The sequence below is a fragment of the Vulpes lagopus genome, chromosome 2, assembly GCF_018345385.1.
Source record: "Vulpes lagopus strain Blue_001 chromosome 2, ASM1834538v1, whole genome shotgun sequence".
NCBI lineage: Eukaryota > Metazoa > Chordata > Mammalia > Carnivora > Canidae > Vulpes > Vulpes lagopus.
Genome location: NC_054825.1, coordinates 13,754,293 through 13,779,108, shown reverse-complemented (window position 1 = coordinate 13,779,108; position 24,816 = coordinate 13,754,293). Strand labels below are relative to the sequence as shown.

At 38.8% G+C, this 24,816-nt stretch overlaps 1 protein-coding gene across 3 annotated transcripts in view; it reads right to left on the bottom strand.

The window, feature by feature from the left end:
* SHTN1 (shootin 1) overlaps positions 1–24,816 on the bottom strand; it is a 97,043-nt gene that overhangs the window by 60,851 nt on the left and 11,376 nt on the right. For 2 of the 3 annotated variants that reach the window (XM_041743464.1, XM_041743466.1), the window contains exons 2-4: positions 21,968–22,020; positions 11,710–11,770; positions 5,190–5,284 (exon numbers count right to left, since the gene is read on the bottom strand). In XM_041743464.1, the coding sequence (XP_041599398.1) occupies positions 5,190–5,284; positions 11,710–11,770; positions 21,968–22,020 (209 nt within the window). The remainder of the gene's footprint in view (positions 1–5,189; positions 5,285–11,709; positions 11,771–21,967; positions 22,021–24,816) is intronic. The other variant, XM_041743465.1, reaches the window with a different exon arrangement.

The window sequence follows — 24,816 nt, the reverse complement described above, 5'->3', positions numbered from 1 at the left end:
CAACACTCACAGCATGAACTAACAATTAGAAGATTCATGAAGTAAGGTTTTATTTACACTTTCAGCATTAAACTTATTAAAGACCTGCTGCCTGGATTACAGGTGGTGACATGGGAAAATGCTAGTTATCATTGATCATGTAAGAGGGCTGAAGATAAAGTATCAGTATAGACTTTGTCACTTCACGTGAGACCTGATGCCTGGATTACAGCCAATAGCATGGGATGATGCTAGTTATCACTGATAACAAGAGAAGACTTAAGATAAGACACAAGTAGAGATTCAATCACATTTCAATTTATTCCATCCTTAATAGTGTCAATTAAGGCATTTTATTTCAAGGAAATGTTTTATTTGCTGCTGTGCACACTCTTTACATGTTTGTTAGCCCAGCCCTCCCTCTTCTCTGAACTCCACTACTTCTCTTCAGTGTCCCACAGGATCTCATGGGAACAGCTGTGTTCCCCCAGGGAACCCCAGGGGCTCCCTGCCCCTCTGGAAGCAGCCCAACAAGTCAGGCACAAGAGCCCAGGCTCGGTCAGTCAGATCTCTTCTCTAGAAATTTGGAGGCTGGAACAGAGAGATGAGTTTCCTCCCACGCATCTGGGTGGACAGAAGCTGTTGGCAACCACAATCTACTACTGAACTGAGGAACAAAGGAAGGTAGCCCAGAGCAAAGCCAAAAACGGAGCTGATTGCAGAGATAGGCCGAGAAAAATAATGGAGACAGGTTTCCCACAGGACTCTGGTCCATACTCGAAATGCTCCTAGCTCATGGATTCCAGTGGGATTCTCCAATATCCCTCATTAACAAATTCCTTTTTTTTTTTTTTTCCTTTTAACAGTGGAAGAAAAGATATGTAGCTGTTATCTCTATAAAAAGAGTTCTAATTCATAGCAGGAAAAAGAAATCCTAATTCATTAATGTATTTGTTATGTGCATATAAATACTAGTGCAAAGCACACACAAAGACTAAACTAGGTCCAAAGTCCATAGAAGGAAAGTATGGTTGCCTTATGTTTTCTCTTCTCAAGACTAAAAAATAAAAGGTCTCCTCTGAACACATGAACATAGAGAAATACAACCTCTTTTCTTTTACTAAGAGCCAATGGCCAGCAAGACAAGTTCTGAATTAAATAACTGACACTGGAAATAAATGCAAACAGAAACTTAATTCACTGGAAAGCTAACTAGCCTTCTCCACTTATAAACCTATGTCAGGGTAGGACGTGCTACTACTTGTCCAGTTCTGGTCCTTCACTTGTGATCATAATTAGGACCCCTCACAGACTCCCTCAGGGAAAAGTCCAGACCATTTCAAACTGGGAGAGCTGATTCTCACCCACAACAACGCTGAATCTAAATATATTTCAAGTAGCCCGGTCTAGAGCACAAGAGGTTTCCCTGACCTCTCTAGGGAATCAGGAAGAAATCTATTAGAAATGGCTAGGAACTTTTCCACAGATTCCCCCTGGGAAGTCTAGTGAACTCTACTGGGGGAATCTGACACAGTCTTTTTTTTCCCTGACCCCACTGCATAACTCCAGCTTCTAGCTCCCCCAGCACATTAGGGGGATCAGGGATAAGATAGTAGCTCATGATTCCACGCCTCTCTCCCTAAAGATGAAATTCAAGGAAAGACTGTTGTGAGTTGCACCATGGATGCTACAGCATGGCACTAGAGGCTCAAGGATCCTGGCCAATACTCAGACATGCCATCTTGTCTGAATGGCAGGAGAAAATAACAATTTAAGGAAAAAGTGAAAATATTCAAGCCTTCATTTGTAATTCTGCCTCCTAATACTTTAATGGTTTCCAGCTTTGCACATTAGAGTCTCTAGAGAGCTTTTAAAAAAAAAAAAATCCCAGTGCACACTCTCCCAGACCCAAACCTCTGGCAGTGGAATCCAGCACAGTACTCGCCCCAAGTTCTCAGGTGATGCTAACCCACATCAATATGAAGAATCCTTGATATAGAGAAAGGCAATGCTGTAGTATCTGTTTCTATAAAATCAGAATTAAGAATTCTGCTCTATAATCTAATGTCTCTACCTCTAGAATAACCTCATCTTTCAGAGTAGTAGTCCCCTCATCAGCAAACTAAAGATAAAAATCACCTCTGCCTCATAACATGAAGATTGAATAAGATATGACACAGAAAGTGTTTAATACAGTGATGGACACACAGGAAAGTGTCAGCTGGTGTTAGCTCCTGACAGTAACAAAAGAGGTTTAGGTTGTGTGTCTGACTTTTCTTTGGGAATACTTTACCAGCTAGTTTTCCTCAACCAAGATATATATCTATGCAATTTTTTCTTCCTCCGGGATACTCACAAAAGCACAAAAATACTAATTGTTTCTACCTGGTCCTTAATATGCTCATTCCTAGGCCATTGTCAGAATCCTACTTAATAATCTGATTGTTAACAGTTCTACCATCAGAAGAGTTTTAATGCCTTTCTCCGCCAAGCCAGGTACCAAAATCCACCAGCACTAGCTGGCTATACTACAACTACTCTATTTAACAAAGTTACTAATTCAAGAAAAAAGCCATATATAGGGCACGTGGCTGGCTCAGTTATTAGAGCATGCTTTGATTCTTGATCTCAGGGTCATGAGTTCAAGCCCCACACTGGGTGTGGAACCTATGCTTAAAAAGGGGGGTGGGGAAGCCACACAGAAAATTTCAGAAGTCTTCTCTGAAACATCATTCTCACATTCTGAAGGAAGAAAATAAGATTTATATACATAAAGATCTCATGACCACATTAAATGCATATTTTTGAAAACTCTGAATTCACAAATTTTGGCTAAGCAATTTCACTGAAGTTATTATTCATCAAGTTATATATGTTAATGGCATGCTGATTGTTTTTTGGAATCATTCTAAGTCCAAAAGCAAAAATAAATCTTTTATAACCGTACAAGTAACAGAATCTTCTACTACATTCAAATTTAAATAGTTTTTATATTGGGTGCAGCTTAATGAATATTTAAAGATATGAAATAAGCAAGTTAAACAGACTTGGACCATATGGTTTAAAGAACTGGTCTATATTTATCAGTTTAACCTACACATTTTACCAAAGTATCCACCCTTGCTTTTAAGAAAATTATGCAAATTGCATCTTAAGAATTAAACATTCCATTTGTCATTAATTTGAGAGCAAAGATTTAGAAAAATAGTAATAAATTTACAGAAACTTTGTTGCTTTAAAAATGGAGTCTAATTTTAAAAATGACAATTGGGGGATAACTAAATCAGGATGTGCTACTTATTGATCACACATATAATGAAGCTTCCAAACTTTGCATTCAAAGCTGTAGTATTCTCCAGATCTAGTGAGCACATCTATAGGTTTTTTTACTTGTTTTTTTAAATTCCAAGTCCCAAGAGGGACTTGTATCCTCGAAAACAAACCATATGACCATTTTCGAAAGACTTTGTAAAGACTAGAGGACAAATCGAGTAAGTGAAGGATCCTACTGTCAAGGTGAAATTATAAAACTGACTTTTGAGATTAGTAACATAGTGGTTTATAATAACCAGGAACGAACACAACAGTCACCTAGCAGTTTTCTCAGCACACAGCTGGCCTGGGCTGCACACCCCGCATCAGTGAGTCTGGGGTATTCTTAAGAAATTAATGCTGGTCCACCCTGACACTTAGGACAAGGCAACTGTAGCTCAGAGAGGTGCATTCTCTTGCTCAAAATCACCTGGCAGTTTAAAAAAGGAAGGAGGGGATCAAATCTTTTTTTAAAGAGGCCTGTAAAAACCCATGAGTAGAGTGCTTCATGAAAAAAGGAAAATCCGCCCCATTCTCCCCGCAGTCCTAACTCTAGTCCATCCTGTCATTTAAGATGAGACTACAGCAATGCGGAGACCAGAACTTGTAACTTGCCCAAAGTCACGTATGCCCCAAATGACATCATTGGGAATAAAACCTGTATATGCTGCCTCCCAAACCCTTGCTCTCCATTAACTCATTCAGTCCTGCGAGGTAGTCAGGTTCGCACCTTGCATGTACCGCTGGCAACAGGGATACTTAGCAATGGCAAGAGAAAATACAAGGACTGTCCTTAGCCACTGCAAGATTCAGAGCAGCTGGTATGCTCCAAATACATTTTTTTCTCCTTGTTCCAAAAGGAGGAATAAAGGATATGAAAATTCACACAGTTTTATGGACCAGTGAACACTCAGTGAAGTGTAACACAAAAGAAGTGATGGGAGAGCACCCATACTATGATTGTTTTAAAAGCAATGGCCTGTATTGCTATGTATTCTTCAAAGGAGTAACAGAAGTTGCATGCACACGTTTATATTCTTAGGTTCCGACTGCATTATCTTATGAATTCTAATGTAGTGTCATTACACAAACAATTAAGCAAATACCTCTAGCAAGCACACTGCTAATGCACACAAATTAAATACAGAGATATATAGACAGACTGGCTGATTGATTTGCAGAATTTCAGTCACATCCAAAGACATACTTTGGAGGTAGGTGATGGGGAAGAGAGGAAGACACACAACTGGCATTACTAATGATATTTGGTTAAAAATTGCTGTAATCCATTTTCTGATGAAGTGGTTCAGATGCATTTTACCCAACCCCAAAAACGTAAGACAGAGATAAAAACATTCTTTAATAATAATGTACTTCTGATGAGACAGAATATAGAAAATTATACTCTTGGTAAATTCATCAGCTAGAAGCAATCAGTGGAGCACTGGAGGTCACCTTTAGCATGCCCTCGCTCTGCTTTCACAAATAATCACCTGAAACGTACGGCTGGAGGCCGACTTTAAATCAAACATGAAAACACTCATTGCTCCTTGATGTCACACCAGGTTAGTTTTAAACTTGGCGAACGTTTGCACCCAATGCACAGCCACGTACAAAGTCCAGCTGAACACACTAGTCTGGGGCCATTTTTCAGAGGCAAAAATCACAAATGCTGAAATGCACACTACAAAATGCCCCTTTTACAATCGATATGACCTAGGCACTAAGATCTGTACCTAATCCTATTCCAGGATTTTCAAAACTTACGACACTTTTCCTCCTCATCCGAAGAGAGACCGTTGATTAGGACAGCAAAAGCGAAGAGAGGTCACTCTGCAGAAAAGCAAGTTGAAATTAAAAAGCTCAAGTAGAGAATTCCCTTATTTGAAGAGTCTCACCTTTGTTGCCAGAGCTTCAGCACTTTCTCGACAAGTCTTCTCTATTTCAAGATGGTTCTGCATAAAATTGACTTCCTCTATAACCATGTGAGAAACTAGGAATGAGGGGAAAAAAGTCTCAGCATTCAGAGATTAGTCAGCAATTCCAGAAGCCCACACATTGCATCCCATGACTCAGAATACTTCAATTCTTTAGCTAGCCAGACCTTCAGCTATTGAGGGGGGGGACAGGACGGGAGGGGGGAGTCTTGAAGATGCTGCCCTGATTAAATCTTAGCTAATATGTGAATGTGGAGCAGGAAAATAACACAATGAAGAGCCTTTACTGCTAGCGCACACATTTTTAAGAAAGCTAGTTAGGATGTTTTAAGTTTTTTTTTTCCCCTATGTAGCTGTACACATAGCCACAGACACGTCCACTTAGACAAAAGAATCTCTTCTAAATAAAAAGTGGCAAACACGATTTTTCCTTTTCTTAGCAGGACAGAACACGTGGGTCTAATACAGAAAATCTGCTAATGAAAAATTTTAAAAAAATAAATCTTAACTTGATGTTCTTAACTGGAATAACCATGTGGCAGTTGAGCTGAGGTCAGTATGCAACAGCCTTCTTTATGAGTGAGTGACAAAGTAGTTACTATTATTTAATAAATTCCGGGGCAGAAAAGTATAGCAACAAGAGTTATGTATTCTATGATGATGACAGCAGATGTTTCTTGCATCACAGACTATCAGGAAGATTGGAAGAAAAAATACAATTTTACAGTACACTTTACCAATGCTTGAAAAATAGTAATTTTCAGGTTCTTTTAGTAGCTGGTTTATAGAAATTGAGATTCAAAGGTACAAAGTGATTTAGAACTTGCATTATACTTTGAAGATCAAGTAAAAGAAAAGTGCCAATTCCTTTCACCCATACTTCTAGTTAAAAGAAAATGTTCAGAATCTGAAACTTAACTGTAAACGTGTATACTTATTGACATTTGTTTGGCTTAAAAAAGAAAAATTAAGTATACCCAAATGTGAAACCCAACAAAGTTAGGCAAAAAGCACACTGGGCTCACATAACACAAAGAGAGATTACTTTTGCTTCATTTAAGCTTAATTAACCTGCAATTATGATTAAACTCAGGGGAAAAAAATTTCTCTCCAAATTAAATACAAAAATGTATTACTTCCTAAGTCTGTCCAAAGTTCTTATTATGTTAATATTCAAATTCATAAAGCAGCACTAAATGGCCAGAAACATCTCTAACCTTGACATTTTTTCAGGGGTAATAATAATCTGCAGCAAATGCAGGCCAACCAAAAACCACTTAACTAATTAGTAGTTGCAGTCACCGAGAAAAACATGAATCAACACTGTTATTACAAGTGGCACATTTGAGTGGCATCTAATTATGACTTGATGAGCACGATACTTGCATTATCAACATTACTACTGCATCCCATCAGGTCCTAAAAGCTGCTGATGGCACTGACTTCGAGAAACTCCCACTCAATGGTACAGCAGCACCCAACAATCGGCTTGGCAGGGGCCCCCCTCACTAAATGACACGTTAAGCGTAATTACTGGTAGACATTGTAAATAAACAGGATTGGAAGTGAAAATTGTACCAAGTGCATAAGACACAATCTGACACATTGGAAGTGGCAGCCTTAATTGAGAGTTTCTTTGACTGCTCAAGATCATTTCAACTGCATTTCTCAGAGGACAGTGATTATAACTGTGGAGACAGACGGCATAATGGTATCAGCACTGCTGACAGAGCAGTGAATTAAATTGTATCTGCTGTTGTGTGAAAGCCTTGATGAGAGGTACAGATGCCTTAGTGGTCTTATCATTATAACACAATGGTCATGTTGTCATCAACCTTTCTGGCTCCAATTGAAAAGAAATGATTGTGTGTTGAGGCTCTGCCCCCCTTTCCACGCCACCCCCCTCTCCTCTTCTATCTCTTGTTCTGAATAGAACCAATTTTCAGAGAGCTATGAAATCACGCAATAGGTCCTAAAATGCAGCTGCTTGGCATACAAACGGGTCCCCATTAAACTGGAATCACACACAATATGTGTTTATGCCAGAAGAACAAATAGAAGCTGAACACAGGCCAAGTTTATTCACACACACAAAGCCCATGTAGCTCTTCATCAATATAATTGCCTTTTATATTGTAGTTTAAATAATAGGCTCTATTATTTCCTTAAAATCCTAATATTCTTGGCATTTTATCACTATGTTTACAAGGTAGGTTCTTCAAAAATGTGAAGGAAAGAGAAAAGAAACCTATACAATTTTTACAACATCAAATATTACTTTGAATTTTTAGCCTTAACTACTTGACTTCTTCTGCCACAATCTGGTATTTCCACTATCATAACAAAAACATAAACACTCTGCATGTTTCATAGGAATTTGACTTTTTATTCAATAACATTCTTGCTCATGGAAGAGTAAGAAAAATCATTCCACCATAGCAAGGTTTAGGCCCAGCAAAAAGAAAAAAGACACACACACACTTATTTTCTGAACATTGTGTAAAAGGCTGCCCTGTAATTTAACTTGATAACCTTACATAGGCAGCACTAACCCACATTTTCTCTAATCCTCATACAGCAGACCCCATCAGACAGGTTGTTGTTGTTGTTTTTTTAATCTCTGCCTCTTAAAAGGAAACAGTAAAAAATCAAAAGTTGGGCTTTGATTTCTAGTTTAAAAAATTATCTCAATGCTAAATAGGGAGCAAAGAAATCTATCGACTTTCTAGATTCAAAAGAAAAGAATATATTTCAGAGGGCATTTATGTCCTTAAAAAGCACGGTCCCATTTCTAAAACTAAAAGTCAGGTTACGTGACACAAAACAGAAATTTTTGTAGTATATAATTTTATTTGCACCTTTCAAACAATGGAAGTTTAAAAAAACCTTTAATTGTTCACTTAGTGATTTGCTGTATGGTGCTGAATTCAGGCTTGTCTCATAATATCCACAGACCATGACCACTATGCCTAAACTATCTGTAATTTGGATGGCATGAAAGTTTAAAAAAGAATGAAGATCAATCCTAGTCTTTTAGAAATACTAACTGAAATATTTATGATGAAATTATCGTCATTAAATGATATGATGAATGGAATTCATTTCAAAATACTCCGAGGCGGGATGTATGTACACAGAGATGAAAGTAGCCTGGCCAAGAGTTGGTTAACTGTTGAAGTTCTATGATGGATACATAGGGGTCCGTTGTAATATTTTTTCACTTTTGTATAAGCTTGATATTTGTCATAATAAAAGTTGTTTTTAAGGACTCTGACAACTCAGAAGCATAACCTAAAAGTACATCCATTATTGCTTTCATCAGTCTAGTTGAATTAGTAAAGTTTGTTTTTCCTCTTCACGACACGCTTACATACTTGCCATCATGGAATGCATCACCCTGTAGGGCAACTGGGCTTTCCTCTCTTTCACTTGTGTCTGTCTCTAATTATCGGCGAGCATGACAGCAGAGATTTTGCTTTACTCACGTCTGACTCTTCTACCTAGCAAAATGCTACGTATAAACTAGGTAGTCACGTGTGTTTGTTTGAATGACTGGAAAAATCTACCAGGCCTACGTTCATCACACCTCTTTACAAGCATGTTCTCTTTAGAACATAACTGCTTAGGACACAATACCATCACCAACTATTGGGCTTATTGTGTGCCCAACCTGTGCTACATCCTTTCCATGTGCTCTGTCCTGAATCCTCACGATGGTCTTACGAGGTAGGTATCATGACAGCAACTTTATATTGGAGAACACTGAAGCCCAATAAATAACATGTATCTCAAATTACAGAGTTCTGACTCTAAAGCCCAGCCAAACCAATTTCTAGGTGACTAATTTTCTCGGTTTCTCTCTAACTTGTATTTCAAAGTGACACCACCAACGGTACTGCCCTCAGTAGCACTCCTCTCCATCCAGCCAACTCTTAGCAATATTTAGATGCAGGACGTCTCTGAAGTGTATGTGGTGAACACACTGTAAGTTCTCCTGCAACGTCAGATTTTTTGAAAGGTATCCACATAGTGTGAAAACAGTGATGAGAGCTGGCAGGTGTGCAGGAAAACGGGTGTGTCCCAACACACAGCAAAGGCTCTCATATTCTGTCTGAAGGACCAGAAAAGCCTTTAGTTACTTCTTCTGTCACACGAATCTGTCTTCCTAGGGAACATGGCTTTGCTATGAGAAAGGCTGAGGCCCTGGGAGAGGGCAGAGAATGGAGTAATATGGATGAACCAGCTAAGAGGAGCATGCCAAGCTAGGTGAGTTGAGCCCCACAGCCTAGGAGAGCTCATTCAGCTGCTCTTCCCTCACTTTGAGATGTGCACCTGGCAGGTAAATGTAATAGGAAGGCAGATTTCAACTTGGCACCCACACATACTCTCCCCCTCCCCAGAGCTGCCCCACGTGTCAAGGCCAGTGTCTGAAGGGCACTCAAGCTCTGGATGGGGATAGTGAATGAGATGGTGGTAGCAGCAGCTAACATTTATTGAGCACTCAAACTATAATGCCAGGCACTGTGTTCAGCACTTTTTACATGAATTATCTCATCTAATATTGAACAGCCCTTGAGGCAGGGTCATTTATTCCAATTTCACTAAGGCAGAAACTGCTCAGGACTACATGGATTTACATCAAATGGTGCTCTTTACTGGTGGGAACTGATCCATTACCTTCCAAATTTGAAACTCTACCCTCTGTTCCAAAGTCATCAACTATTTACCCCAGACACAATGTTTTAACAAATATTTATAGTTTTCGTCATCCCCATTTCCTGTTCTTTTGAGACAGAGTCAAGAGTCAGCATTCTGTTCTACCATCCGAACTTTAAAATAATTAATCAGACTTACAGTAAGTCAAAACTTCAATGAATACAACAATAAAGATCATTGTACTACCTTTTCAATGGATTCTCTCATGCTTTGAGTTGCTCATAAGGAAAAATGTGAATTTTTAAAACTATCAAAGATATGTAGAGTTAGAGACAAAGGAAGTGGGAGAGGAAAGGAGTTTACGGGTTACTCTTATAGGTAGGCTGATTTGGGGGGAAGCGCCTTCCATTTCTGCATAATGCAAGAAGCCAAATGCCCACTAGCTGCCCAACAAAAGCATTTTATGTTAAGCCCAACCATAAGAACTTGAACTATCCCCACTACGCAGAGCATGCCAACCCCCCATCAATAATTAATTTGAGAACATGAATTGGTAACAATATCAGTGGCACAACTCTCTCAGTGTGACCTGGTGTCAGCCAAAGTGTAAGCACATCCCATTGATCCTGCATTAGGGAAGAAGAAAGTCCTACACAGTTTCAATTCATACATTCACAAATAAGAGATATTTCTGTCACAGCATATTGGCCTCCAAAGAAAAGTAACATCAACAGTATTTCCCTGGGATTTTGTTACAGCCAGACACTTGAAATAAACTGGCTATTGAAATCAACTATAATGTTTCATTCTCATGGCTGTTTAACCTTCAACAAGAAGAAAATGTTTTGTTGTGTAGTTACCAAGTCAACATTTCATGATTTAATGGAACAACCTAATACAGCATCTGCAAAAAGATGGAGAAAGACCCTGTTTCCAAGAGGGAGGATCATCTTTTCCTGCTAAGGTCTGGTCCTTTTCCAATGACCCTATTTCCTTCTGATCATTCTGAGCGCCATCAGATACATTCTATCTTAGGGGCAAGGTAATGACAGATTTGCAGGAAATGCTACAAAAATAGCATAGCAAAAATTTAGAAGATTATTACAACTTTTGTGGGAATACCACATTCCTTAGAGAGAGGGCCATTTCAAACATTCAAAAATGTGTAAGTTCTGTGAGCCAGAATTCATTTTCTATGAATTAATGTAAGAAACAAATCAGACCACTGTACAGACATATAAGAATACTTGACGTGGTATCACTTAAAATATCCAAAATTCAGAAATAATCCATCTATCGCTGAAAGAATGTTGAAATAAATTGGGGTACTATCGTGTAATAGAATACTAACACTAATATACAGCTCTATCAACATGCAGAGATGACCATGATATACTGCTTCCTGAAAAACGCAGGCTGCAAACTGAATGTAAAGCATGCCTTTATTTTTGTAGACATATGTACTGAGCACAGATAAGAAACCAAGAAAAACAGACTATAAAACATTAACATTAACATTGTCTTTTCTCCAAGAGTCAAGATAACAAGTAATCTTTGTTCTCCTTTAACTGTTCTGCATAGTGAAAATTTTAGAAGTGCAAACTGTTTTTTATAATAACATGAAACAATAATGCTCATTCCACTTGTTTGAAAATCACAGTAATGCCAGAACTTTCGGGGAGGGGGGGAGGACTAATGGGAAGACAATTCTCGCTTTCTTGGATGCCTAAGACAGCAGCAACCGAACACAGGGGACATGCCTACCCACATAATTCCCAAACAGAGTTATGTGTGTTATAATAATTCCAATGAAATGCTTACATACTTTTCTGAAATTCCTCCAGTTTTTTAACAGCTTCATCTCGTTCTTGCCTAATTTTGTCACACTGAAATGAGAAAACACAGAAATGTTAAATTTGTATCACAATTTTTGGAAAGCAAGAAAGAGCAAACATAAACAGTAACAATTTTATGAAAAGAAAACAAAAATTAAAAACCCTTTAAAAGCATTAATGTTCACATGGTACTTATTGGTACTTATTCTCCTCAACCAGCATGGTCTTTGTACCATTTGCATCTGTCCACTTGCCTTGGACCTTCTAAGATAATGAGTCATCATCTTACTGCTCATTATCTCCTCAGGAACAAAACAGTTTAACATCGTTGAGTTCAAATTACTTATTCTTAAAGAAAATATTATTCTTAAAGAAAATGTATGTGCCTCTTATTAAGTAGGTATTTTGCTAACACAGTGAACACCCCATGCATCTACAGGTCAGATTCTCTGAAACTGGGCAGGGAGGAACTCTCCAGAACTCTTCAGAACACTGATCCACAACCAGAAGTGACCCCTACAGAAGACAAACTGCTGTTGGGCACCCCTTGAAATCTTCAGTTGAGGAAAAAAATGTCTTCGTATCCTTAGAATTCCAAATAGAAGGTAGCAAACTAAAATGAGAGAAGATAAAATATTCCACAATAAGCATATATCATTCACATAAACTAATTTTTACTTTAAAAAGGTGGAAGGACAATAAAAAATATATAAATAAATAAATAAATAAATAAATAAATAAATAAATAAATGGTGAAAGGAACATTAGGAGGAGGTAAGATCATAAAAAGTAAAAGTAACTATTAAAGTATGAAGATATCTTACTGGTATAGAAATGAGTATCCATTAGTTTATTTTAACAGGCCCTCAAGGTATTAATGATTTTTATAAAAACCTCATGTTCATTATGAGGACTGATTCAACTTACTGGGAATTTCACAAAACAGGTTAAGTATAACACATTGTAGAAAGATTTTCATCAAGTCTAAAACTTTAAAAAGTGATTTTTAACTATTAATAGTAATAATTAAAAGTTGAATGGTCTAGGGCAGCCCGGGGGTCTCAGCGGTTTAGCGCCGCCTTCAGCCCAGGGCGTGATCCTGGAGACCCAGCAGGATCGAGTCCCACGTTGGGCTCCCTGCATGGAGCCTGCTTCTCCCTCTGCCTGTGTCTCTGCCTCTCTCTCTCTCTCTCTCTCTCTGTCCCTCATGAGTAAATAAATAAAATATTTTTAAAAAAACTTTTTGAATGGTCTATACTATACACTATAAACTATAATGAGGGTCGTGTGAGTAAAGTACAACTTTAAATTATATTTTAATCCTACCCTGCCAGATAAATACATTAGGATTTCATGCTTTTGGATATTTTTTATTTTAAATTTCAATGGGTAGGGACGCCTGGGTGGCTCAGCAGTTGAGTGTCTGCCTTCGGCTCAGGGCAGGATCCCAGGGTTCCGAGATTGGATCCTACTTTGGGCCCCCTACAGGGAGCCTGCTTCTCCCTCTGCCTATGTCTCTGCCTCTCTGTCTCTCCCATGAATAAATAAATAAATCTTTAAGAAAAAAGTTTCAGTGGCTAAAAAATTATGATGCCACTGATACCTTGGTAAACCTAAATTAAGACAGTGAGACAGTCTCATCCAATAGACTGGAAGAAACTGAAAAGGTTTGCTTTCAGGAGCTGAAAACTCTCACATACTGCTGGCAAGAGTGTCAACTACATAACTAGCTTGGAAACAAACCTAACTAGTTTGGGAACAAACTATCAAAATTGAAAATAAACATACACTATGACTCAGCAATTCCACTTCTATTTTTTTTCTTAAGGTTTTATTTTTAAGTCATCTCTATACCCAGAGTGTGGCTCAAACCCACCACCCCTGTGATCAAGGGTCACATGCTCTTCCAAATGAGCCAGCCGGGCCCCCTGCAATTCCATTTCTGGATTCTAATACTAGAATCTCTAGTAATGTGTATGAGATGATCTTTACGCACACAATTGGCATCTATAACAACAATAAATCATGGTATATTCATATAATGCACTAGAGAACAGTGAATGAATGAACGTAAGCTGCATGTATCGACATATACCTCAAAAGCCATAATGGTGAATAAAAGGCTTTGGAGAATCCATGTCAATATATACCGTAAGCAAATAAAATCACTTTATATACTTATATTGTAAATGTACATTTCATGATCCATATACAAAAACACAAAATAGAAGGATATGTACAAAACTTATCATGGTAGTTATCCCATAAAATACAGGGAAGGGGAAGGGATCCAGAGCGGGATGACAGAAGATCTTCAATTTTATCTGTAGTATATTTTTAAGTTTTGTTTTTAAATAACAGTTAATTAGTTAATTCGTTCATTCATTCATATATTTATTTATTTATTATTTTCAGAGGGATAGAGCACACAAGAGCAGGGGGAGGGCAGAGAGAGAAAGAGCATCTCAAGCAGACTCTGCACTGGGTGCAGAGCCCAAAGTGGGGCTCAATCCCCAGACCCTGAGATCACAACCCGAGCAGAAACCGGAGTCAGATGCTCAACCAACTGAGCCACCCAAGTGCCCCAGAATAACAGTTATTTTTGTGGGTTACATATTTGTTTTGTTATTCTCTGCCCTTTTCTGTGCTTTTAAACTGTTTTTTTTTTTTAATTAAAAAAATTAAGTCAAACAGTTTGGTTTTCCCCGTTAATGTCTCAAGAACTGAAACTTGCAAAAGCCTATCTCCATTCATTTGGGTATATCCATTCTGGCAAGACTACATGAAACAAGTGCTAGTGCTAAATTAGCAAGGCTGTTTACTAAATCCTGACCTAGTCCCTCCATAAGGAGGACCATTTCCTTCCAGAAGAAGCGTACTCTTTCATGAAGGCTTGAGGAATCTCTCCTCTATAAAAAAAGTAATGCTGTCTGATATAGTTTCTCCAACCTAACAGATAAACTGTATTCATTGTTTTGGGGGGTTTAAAATTCTAAACAGTAGAGTTCTGGATTCTCAAATAAGCTTTATGAGATCCTTCTACCCACCAGACAGAATTAACACATAATTTTAGGAGACTTAAGCTAACCAGTTGTTTCAGGAATATTCTCTTGTTTTCTAGAATGTGGCTTATTTATGTTGTACTTCCTCAAACACCTCCAGCAATGCATAGTTTAATCTAAAGCACAAAAAGAAACATAATTTCTGACCAGACTCACACTCCTGAGTTATGATTGCCAAATGAAATATATCTGGAGTTTTACTTTCAAATTAATTTCATATTTCTTCATCTGGCATTTCTGAAGCTGTAAGATGCCCTGTGAAAAAACTGTCTTTACTTAAGAATTGGTGCTTGGGAGCCTTGCCCCTGACCTAATACCACTTGGATTCTTCTATATACTTCTCAAAGCTCCACCTAAAGGAACCAGAGGTTAATTTACTTAAACCAAAAGCTGGAGTTTTCACTGGCACTTGCATGACAAGAGCATTAAACAGGACGGCACACTACCTAATTAGATCTGAAAAAGCCCACCAACTGACATCACACACCAACCACCAATGCAGCCACCACTTACTGGTCATGAACAACACATGGCAATTTTAGGTAGACTTAGACCAGCTTCCTAGAAGGAAAGCTTTATACCCATGCTCTCTGCTCATAAGGCCCAGGTTAATAACAGATCTCAACATCACAATCCTATTCCATCATGCCAGTAACCAGTTTCCATCATCCAGCCGTATGTTTTTACAGGAACCCTACAGACATCACCAGAGAATTCAGAAGCTGTCACCCAACCCCAGCTGTATTCTATCAGGGGTCTTCATGTTGCTTTGCTTTCTATTTTCTGCAACCACATTATGATAGAACTGGCAGCCACAGAATTTACCATCTGCTATGGATACTGAAAGGGGTGTGTGTTGGGGGGAGGGGGGGGCATATGCATAACGGCAAATGCAGCTGACTTATTCCCAACCAGAGCTGAACAAAATACGAAGGACGTACCCGTTTACTAAGCAGAAATCCAAACATCCGCTTATTTCAACATTTTAGGTCAACTCAAAAAAATGTCTTGCAACCTTTGTCTCATTCTACCCACAGAGGGAAACCAACAAGGATTCTGGGCCTCTACAGGAGAATGTTAGATCTCTGTGTCCAGCAGAAGCCCCGCACCCATCCTGCCCCTTCCTCTACCCTGCCCACGCAGCTGCGGCATTTGTAGAAACTGCTTCTTTTTGTGTGAGAATTGCTCATGAAGACTTTGCAATGGCAACAGATGTGAGGGCCCACATCACTTAATCATGATGCCCAGCAACTCTCTGGATAGCCTGTGGCTGGGGTAGAACCCGGCAACAGGAGCCCTGGCTGCTTTCAAGAAGCTGGATGACACGAGGTCTCTTCTAGAGTCTATTTTGGCTCTTTATGAAGTGGTGAATGGATCAGAGGTTGCCCTTGCTGGTTCTGAATATTGGAAGCCCTGTTCTTAAAAGGAGAGGCCCTGGCTATGTTCAGTATCTGTTCCTTGAGTCTCACCCAGCCAGATACCTGCATTTCAAAGCACTGGCAGAGTGATCTGCAGAGGTGAGTGTCTCCAGTGTGAACTGGCAACGAACGCCCCCCTCCCCCAGCAACATGGGCAGCTCCCTACCTCCTCCTTCACACATCGACTACGGTTTATACCAAAATGTCTTGCTTCACAGGCTCAGCAGAAATACAGAGAAGTTGTGGATACGAAGACTTCTTTACATGTTGCTGTGTGTATATTTCATGCAAGAGAAACCCCAATATTCTCAACTGGGTCTAGCCTCCACGAACGTGAACATCCATTTCAATCTCCGTGGTGCACAAACCCAGTGGAGGGTTGCCAGCCCACAAAAAGGCCAGTTTGAGGTCCAAGAAGTGCGCACATGTGCCGTGGACACACAACATCAACCAAGTTAGGCAATGTACACACGGCACGTACCTTAGTTGGGTGGACCTACCGTAACTGTGGAATGCCTCGGTGTCCTTCCTCGGAGCCCTGATCAACCTGTTTACGCAGCACCCACACGTGCCGGGCGCTGCCTTAAGCCCTGGGGCACCCCGGGGGGAACCTAACGGACAGCATGATCTCACCAGGCTGGACCAGCCAGCAGAAGGGAGAGCCACAATGAAGAAGCGATGGATAAGGACACTTGCTCTCACGGGACAAATGCTGTACTCCAGGGACACCGCAGAGGCTCTCACACCAGATCCAAAAAGGTCTCTGCAGCCCTCCGCCATTCCTACTTATTTTTCTTGAAGTTTCCTCCTTTATGACCAGTTATGACATTTAACAATTTAAACGTGCATAGCATCAGAACGGCACATAGTTACCTATTTTAGGATCTCTGGTGATGCCTTTCGAGGACCATCAAAGTCATTTTTAATAATACTGGACAACCCTATTGTCCCACCTATGGAAGTTTGGCTAGAACTTACTGTGCTTGTCCTTAAAGAACACAATAAAAGAAATCATTCCCACTTAGATGGAATGCCTTTCACTCTCTTTCTCTTTTGGTGGTGTTCTTTCTCTCAATGCAAGGTTCTTTCCCTCCAATTTTCAGTAGCTGCCCCCTGAAGCTGTCTTACAGCATTCTCCAAATTCTAGGTATTGTGTGTTAGATGGAAACACATGTCATCAGAACAGAGATCCTTGCTCTTTGTTTCTGGATAGATTGCTGTTAATAAGAGACTCATTTTCACTTTCAAACTGCTAAGTAATTACTTTTTCTCTGGCACAACCACTTGCCACTCTGTTCTAAAGAAACTGCATGTATGTGGATGTATTATGCATGAACAGTTAGCATAATGGATGCATATCTTGCTCTTTAAAGTGGCTTCTTTACTGATTTTTTTTTTAAATAAAATACTTGGGGACCTTCACCTCTGAAATTGACACAAGAGAAAGAAATTCTAACAATAGACAACTGAGCCAAGATGCAAACAGTATCATATAGCTTGCTTCTTGAAACATAAGTCTTGGAAAGTGTCTGCCTCATTCCCTTTCATTCATTGTTCCTGGCAAGCTGACAGAGCCGCCTGATGCACTGTTACAGTAGCTCATCCAAACGACTTCTAATCAGCCACTTAAACATTTATTCATTTCAAAACTCAATCTCAAGACATAATATTAAATATAAATACTTGCTGTTTAAAGGCAGATATGCTTCTATTGTACACATTTTCTTCTTTTTGTTCACACTCCACACACCCCACCACCATCCTGAGAAATGTGAAAGCTATTCCATTAAAAGCTCAGCGAGGTTTTGCCCCCATATAGGAAAAAGCCCCAATTATGACAAAGATCCTGAATGAGTCATAAGGAGAATGCCCTTCAATTGTGGAAGCATGACTAACATCTGAATATGGAGACTGCTTCATGAGCACAATCACGTTTTATTTCGTTGATTCCAAAATATAGAGTCTTCTATTTTTCATCCTCAAAAAATAGATCTGGAAGGCTTGTTGACTTCAATGTGATAGGCTTTCTTACTTTTTAACATACTGCTGATAATGTCATTGAGAAACTAGGCAAAAAATAATAGAAAGTAGCATCCTTTCCATAATCTCCACTTACTCTGACATTTTAAAAAAAACTGAACTTTTTTACATTATCATTCAACCCTGTATGACTTCTTATACCCTATATGATATTTAGATAATAATTTTGGTCAATAAAATGTGATAAGTACATAAGAAATACACAGATGTTTCATTACAAAGAAATAAACAATTCTGCTTGAAAAAAGTTGGAGAAGACTTTAAAAAAAAAATAAGGGACATTTACGCCAAGCATTAAGAGCTTATCTGTAACGTGGTCTAGGGTAGGATCCTTATCTTTTTGTCCTTTTCCCACCCTACCCCCCACACTTCAGGCATTCACTTATAACAGCACAAATTTATCATTTGTCCACTTCCCTGTGTCCCTCATTAGAGTGGCTTTACTCAAGAGTAGGACTTTCATATATTTTTCTTTATACTCCAGTACTCAGGAGTCATCCAACAAAAAGTCTTCTCTTCCAAAAAGCTTTCCTTATAAACTCAAATAGATTAGGATTCCATCCTCAAAGACAAGAAAAACCACAAAATGATCAACATCACATTTTTCTTAAACAAGGATAACTGCAAAGGCAAAGATCACTGACACACTGGCCCACTCTTCTAAGCCTACTCTTCCCCTCCGCACACCTATGTCAAAATCTACATGCACATGTACTCACACACGATCCTTCTGAGTAAGACTGATTTGATATCTAACTTTCAGTTTTCAAGTACAAACCTACAGCTGGTCAAAACAAGTGATCCAGGAAAGTACTGGGTCCGATAATTTGCTATGAAAAATCCATGAGCTAACGACACAGAACTAAGAATAAAACCAAGACCTTGGTGGGAAGAGTCAATCCGCTCCTGTGAGTTTACTGCTTCAAAAAGAGCATCTGCAGTCAGAAGCCCCACGTATGAACCTAGACACTGTTAAGGTTCTGCTCTCTGTGCACTGGAGCTGACGCAGGGCTGCTTGGAGCATCAGATGAGGAACATAAGGGAGTGTGTAAGATCCACAGTAGCTTCTTAATAAACACAGCCCCTGAAGCATAATCTCATATCTTATCAGTAGTCTCCACAGAGGAGATTCCAAACAGAGCAGAAAAAGTTCTTACCCAAAGGAATCAAACCCATTATCTCTTCTCATTGATAAGGTTCATCCTCTAGCAACAAAGGCAGACTTAATGTGGACACGTGGAAGGGAGAAATAATTTGCAGTGGACGTACTTCGGTCCCTTCCACCTGTGAAAAACTCCCCCCAGATCAAATTGACTATGGAAAAAGGAGTCTCATTTTAGATTCCTGTCCTTGACTAGTTTTAAACTCTGATTTGGGGCTACAAGGGAAGCATGACCATGTGTATTTACGGATATGGACTGGATAAAGCTCACTCAGCCAGGCACATGAAAGTGCTTTGCCAGAGAAAATGGTGTTCTCCATTTACCAGCTCCAGAACTAAAGCTGCTTTTTACTCATTCTATACTGTATAAAAGGCTTTTATTATATGCTTCCATCCTTTGTAATACAGCCCCCCCCTTTTTGGGAAAAAGTCTGCAATAATAAGCCTGTTAGTCTTTTAATAGAAGATAAACAGAATGCAGTGAACTTAAAATCACTCTATTTTGTTTTAGCCAACTGCAGCATTCCATACTGCATCCTTTTCTTCCATTTCTGTTAATAGTTATTTTTAAAGAATTAGCACAGGAGGTCAGTAATGTGTACAGATGTTACAAAAGTATTAGGCCATACCCCACATAGAAAAATATGCAAATAGTTAATAGGCAAAAGTAATTCACAGTCCTCCTTTTACCAAATGCATTTTACCTATAATTCCACTTGTGTAGTAACAGATGGTTCACTTAAAACCTCACTGCAGAAAGTGGCTCTCGGTTAAATAACCAACACCACCAACAACAATGGATGTTTATAGCAGATCAGTATTTTTAGGGCAATCCTAGGTCTATAGGTAAGCAAGGACTAGAGGAGGAAAAGTAAAAACAAAAAACAAAAAATTTTCTCTTCTGCCTCTCATGTTATTCATTTTCTTCTATATCCTTCCTTCTCTATCACATAAAGTCACCTGTTTGCTTTCTTCCCTCATATCTTCTAGGTTAAGTCAAAGAGTTCTCCTGAGTTAACCCTTTCATCATATCTTACTCTTCCCCTCCTAAGCCAGGAACACCACAGAAGAAACTCAACTGATGAGCTTCTTGGCTCTTTCTCCTACAGCTGGAAGATGGTTGCCTATCTGGGCAAACAGGCTCAAGCTACGTGGCCTCAGCATCCCCCTACTCTGGTTCCACTCTGAAATTGAGGGGCATCAGGGAACCAGGATCTAAGCACAAACTCCCCACCTGTTGGTATCCTCAAGACATCTATATGATTTTTGGTGGTTATTAGAAATAAGAATCTTGTCAAACTATTTTTCTGGGACTTTCTTGCCACATTAGAGATGCATGCACCAATCACTTTCTATCAGAGATTTTCATCACCCCTACCTATTTACCATTCCCTAAATCACCTGATGGAAAAAGGAGACGAAACTTAAGATTTCACAGGACATTTGCAAATGAGCAAAGGAGCCTTAAAACTGGGTGAAAAATAATGATCTCAAAATCCATTTTTATGTGAACTGGAGTTCATTAATATCACCAACCATGTTACAGTCAATATAGGTAACCAATTAATATGAGTGAAAAACTTAAATATGATTCTTAAGAACCCAATAAATATGCCAAAGGCTTTACAAATATGCAGCTCACTGCCTATTTTCATTACAGACCTTACTTTCAAATTTTAAAGACAAGGTCTCTTAACTTAGAGCTATGATGACCATTTGCTTCAGTAACTACGAAGGATCTATTTTATTAATTTTCCACTATGAACACAATGTTTTGAAATATTTGGTCTATCAAACAAAGTAATTTCTAAACACATATTTTGTTTCTATCTAAAAACAATAATGTACAGTTCTGCTCTCTCTCCTCCTTTCTAGTTCAATTTAGCACTCTTTTTTTAACTTAGACCTCCTTGGTGTCCCCTCCCTGAATTTACAGAGGGAGGGGGAAGATACATAAACAAATATTCACAAATCTTAATAGACATGTGCAGAGCCAAAAAAGTTAGTCGTTTATAGGTAAGTAAAGGTAAGTAAAATTCAATGATTTCAGTTTAACTGAAAATATTCGCTGGGCATTACTATCTTCATAGCAGGTGATTTTCAACTTCCAGTATATTATTCATATACTCAGCAGACATGGGCATGAAAAAGGTTTATGAAAGAAGACAGGCTAAACACTGGCGACTAATGCCAAAGAGTTCTCTCCAGAATCTACTATGTCTAAGCTCCAAAGATACCATGTCTTCCCTCCAATTCCATCACTGGAATCCCAAATCGGGTTGTTAGGAAAAAGTACAATTCTCAGGGGCTTGAGTTGCTTGGCCTGGTGCCTTGCTGCACATTTAGCTGTGCGGTTAATCTCCCAGAGCAGCGCCCACTGTGGCATGCCTGCTATTCTTTACCATCTGGAGCCTGGAGTTGATATTAGCTTGAACCACACATGCAGGAGAAAAGAAAAAAGAAAAAACTCTCATTCGCATTTAACTGAAATTGGTGGCAGAACAATGCACCATGCCGTCTAGGCTTTCACACGTGGAAGAAAGGAAAGAAAGGCTAAAGTACAAACCTTCTCTTTTGTTTTCTGGTTCTCTGCTCTGAGGTCTTCATATTCGCCTATGGCTAAAAGAAAAAAAGGAAAGCAACATTATAACACTATCAAAAGTTTGAAGTTTTTAGGAAAACCCAGGATCCAACTAACCTCTATTGTCTATTTACTAGGTTGGTGGTAGGGTAGAGAAGTGGCCATAGAAGGGCTTCTGCTTTTAAGAGTAAGAAAGAAAAAGAGACCACAGCAGGTGTGAGCCCACTAAGCCAAATTTCGGATCTCCCTAGGTCACAGAAAGACCTCAGAGCCATAAGTGACCTATGACAAATCACTTCTCGGCACTCAGCACTTGGTCCTGTGAAAGGGGACAGGTGGCTGCTCCCTGAAGTTCCTTCTAGCACTGTTAAGTCTGTGGTGCTGTAATCAGAGGTTCATTTTTAAAATCAGCCTCCAGAAAATAATGTAGGCTTACACATTCAGTTCAGTGTCACACATTTGCTTTGTCCACAGAGTGAAAGGGTTACGCCATGAGCATTCAGCTAAGAACTATTTTTAGGCCCTGCAAGATCATCGATCACCAAGCTATGACCAGATACCAGCCAGATTCATTTCACTAAGTTGGAAAAATATGTGAACTGTTGGGAAATATTTCTTATTATGTGGGAGGAAAAAAAAAAAAAAAAACCTCAGCAGCTTATTATTTAAAACCCTCTACCGCCAGAAAAATAAAGTAGCCTGAACACCCACATTCATCTCTTATCCAAAGCACCATTCTTGGATATCCTCACGGTTGAGAATATGATGTTATTAGCATATGATGGTTAGAAAAGGCATGATCCAGGTTTAAGGATGGATCAGAATGTGTAAGGTGGGGGTACTCCCAGACCAGCATTTTGACTGGCACCACAGAGCCAGGCATTGTCAGATTGGATCTTTACACCTGGACTTTCAAAAAATATAATTGGGATTTATCTACAAAAAGCTCAGTTTTTCTTAAAAAAAAAAAAAAAAAAAGACAAAGAGGGCTTCCTATTTCCATGAATACCCAAAAAATAGAAAAAAGAATCTGAAACCAGTGACTTCAGGAACATCCCAAATAATCTAGTTATTAATTCTAGAGGTGTAGGATTCTAACCATGGAACAGAGAAAACCCCCTAAAGAAACAATTCACATGGTGAAGTATATCCTTTGTATCCTCCAACAGTGAACCGAAGGATTTAGAATACCTATGGTGATTGTGGGGCCACCACCTTAAAATCCAACCAAATGAACAAATATTTATGAGATTACACCCACTCCATGACCATCTACATAAGAGTTAATGGACAATTTTATTGAAGCCACACCCAGAAAGAATCCTTGAAAATTAGCCCATAAAATAGCCAAATGTGTACATGTAAAGATATAGCCCTTTTAAAAATAATTACATTTTCAACAGAAAATATTTGGAAAAAAAAAAAAGAAAGAAAACATTTGAGTAACCACAGAATGAAGTCCTGTGCACACCAGCTCATCAGCCTCCACCACACACAAAGCCCAACCAATGGGTATAAACTAAATTGTCCTAGTTTACGAAAAATCAATAAAATGACCCCTTCTTTTTTTTAACAGAGAGAAATAAAAATAAGAGATTCTAAAATATACACTCATGCACCAGGTAGTCTATGGTTATGGCCCCAAATCTTATTACCATATCTGATATTCTTTCAAAAAATAAATATATATATTTTATTGAGATACTTTACTTGACATTTAACAGTTTAGCACCGCCTTCGGCCCAGGGTGGGATTCTGGGGACATCGGGCTCCCTCCGTGGAGCCTGTTTCTCCCTCTGCCTCTGTCTCTGCCTCTCTATGTCTCTCATGCATGAATAAATAAAATCTTTAAAAAAAAAAAAGTAGGTATCTATAGATAAAGCTGAAAATCAAGATTGATTTACTACTCTATTCTTGATGACCTACTTTATAGACGTGCAAACAAACAATAAAGACTTATAAAACCATGATCTTATATTGACATTAAGAAAATGTTTTTCTATTTAAAACATTAGTTAACAGCTTTGAAGCTTATTAAAAATACCAATACGATTCTTCCATTATATTGCCAATAGAATCCAGATGAAAGTAGACTCCCAACTACAGGGTCTTCACGAAAAGCATTAATTAAGAACCCTTCACCTATCATGCCTTAATGGAAACCACAAAGTGCTTTCTTGTGACTATGTGCAACTTAAAAAAATAATAATAGTAATAAAGCCAGGTAAAGGGAATAAAGAGGAAGAGTATGGGAAACGTATGAAGAATTCCCAGTGGGAAGGGAGCACCTGGGGAGTGGAGCATAAAGGGAAGAAAAACATTAATTTATATTTTTATTTCACTGAAGTCAGAAAACCAAGCTCACTGCCATAAACAAGATTTACACAGACACCATAGTGAATACACATGTAACTCCATCCTCACCGAAACTGGCAAAATCTGAAGTGACCTATAGTATTCTGCTACGTTTCTGGTAATGCTAAAGGGTAACAGAGAAAGCCACCTCTTTGTTTCAGAACTGTCACAGCTTGGAAATTTTTAAGTGAGTCGCACAACTCAAGTGATTTGATGATACAGATCCTCCAAATCTTGAAGTAACCAATGCAAAAGTAAAGGTGAATTGGACCAACGCTCTGCTATGAATGGTAGGCACAGCTTGGGAAGACGTCATCTCCTGGGTGGGCTTACAGGTACAGTTTATTTCAATGTGCTGTAAGGTCACATAGCACAGTAATTAAAAGGTACAGCCAAGAGACTTTGGTCTAGTTGGTAATCTCTCTAAATCTCAGATTCCCCATCTGGAAAATAAGAATGAAAATTATACATCTTTCTCA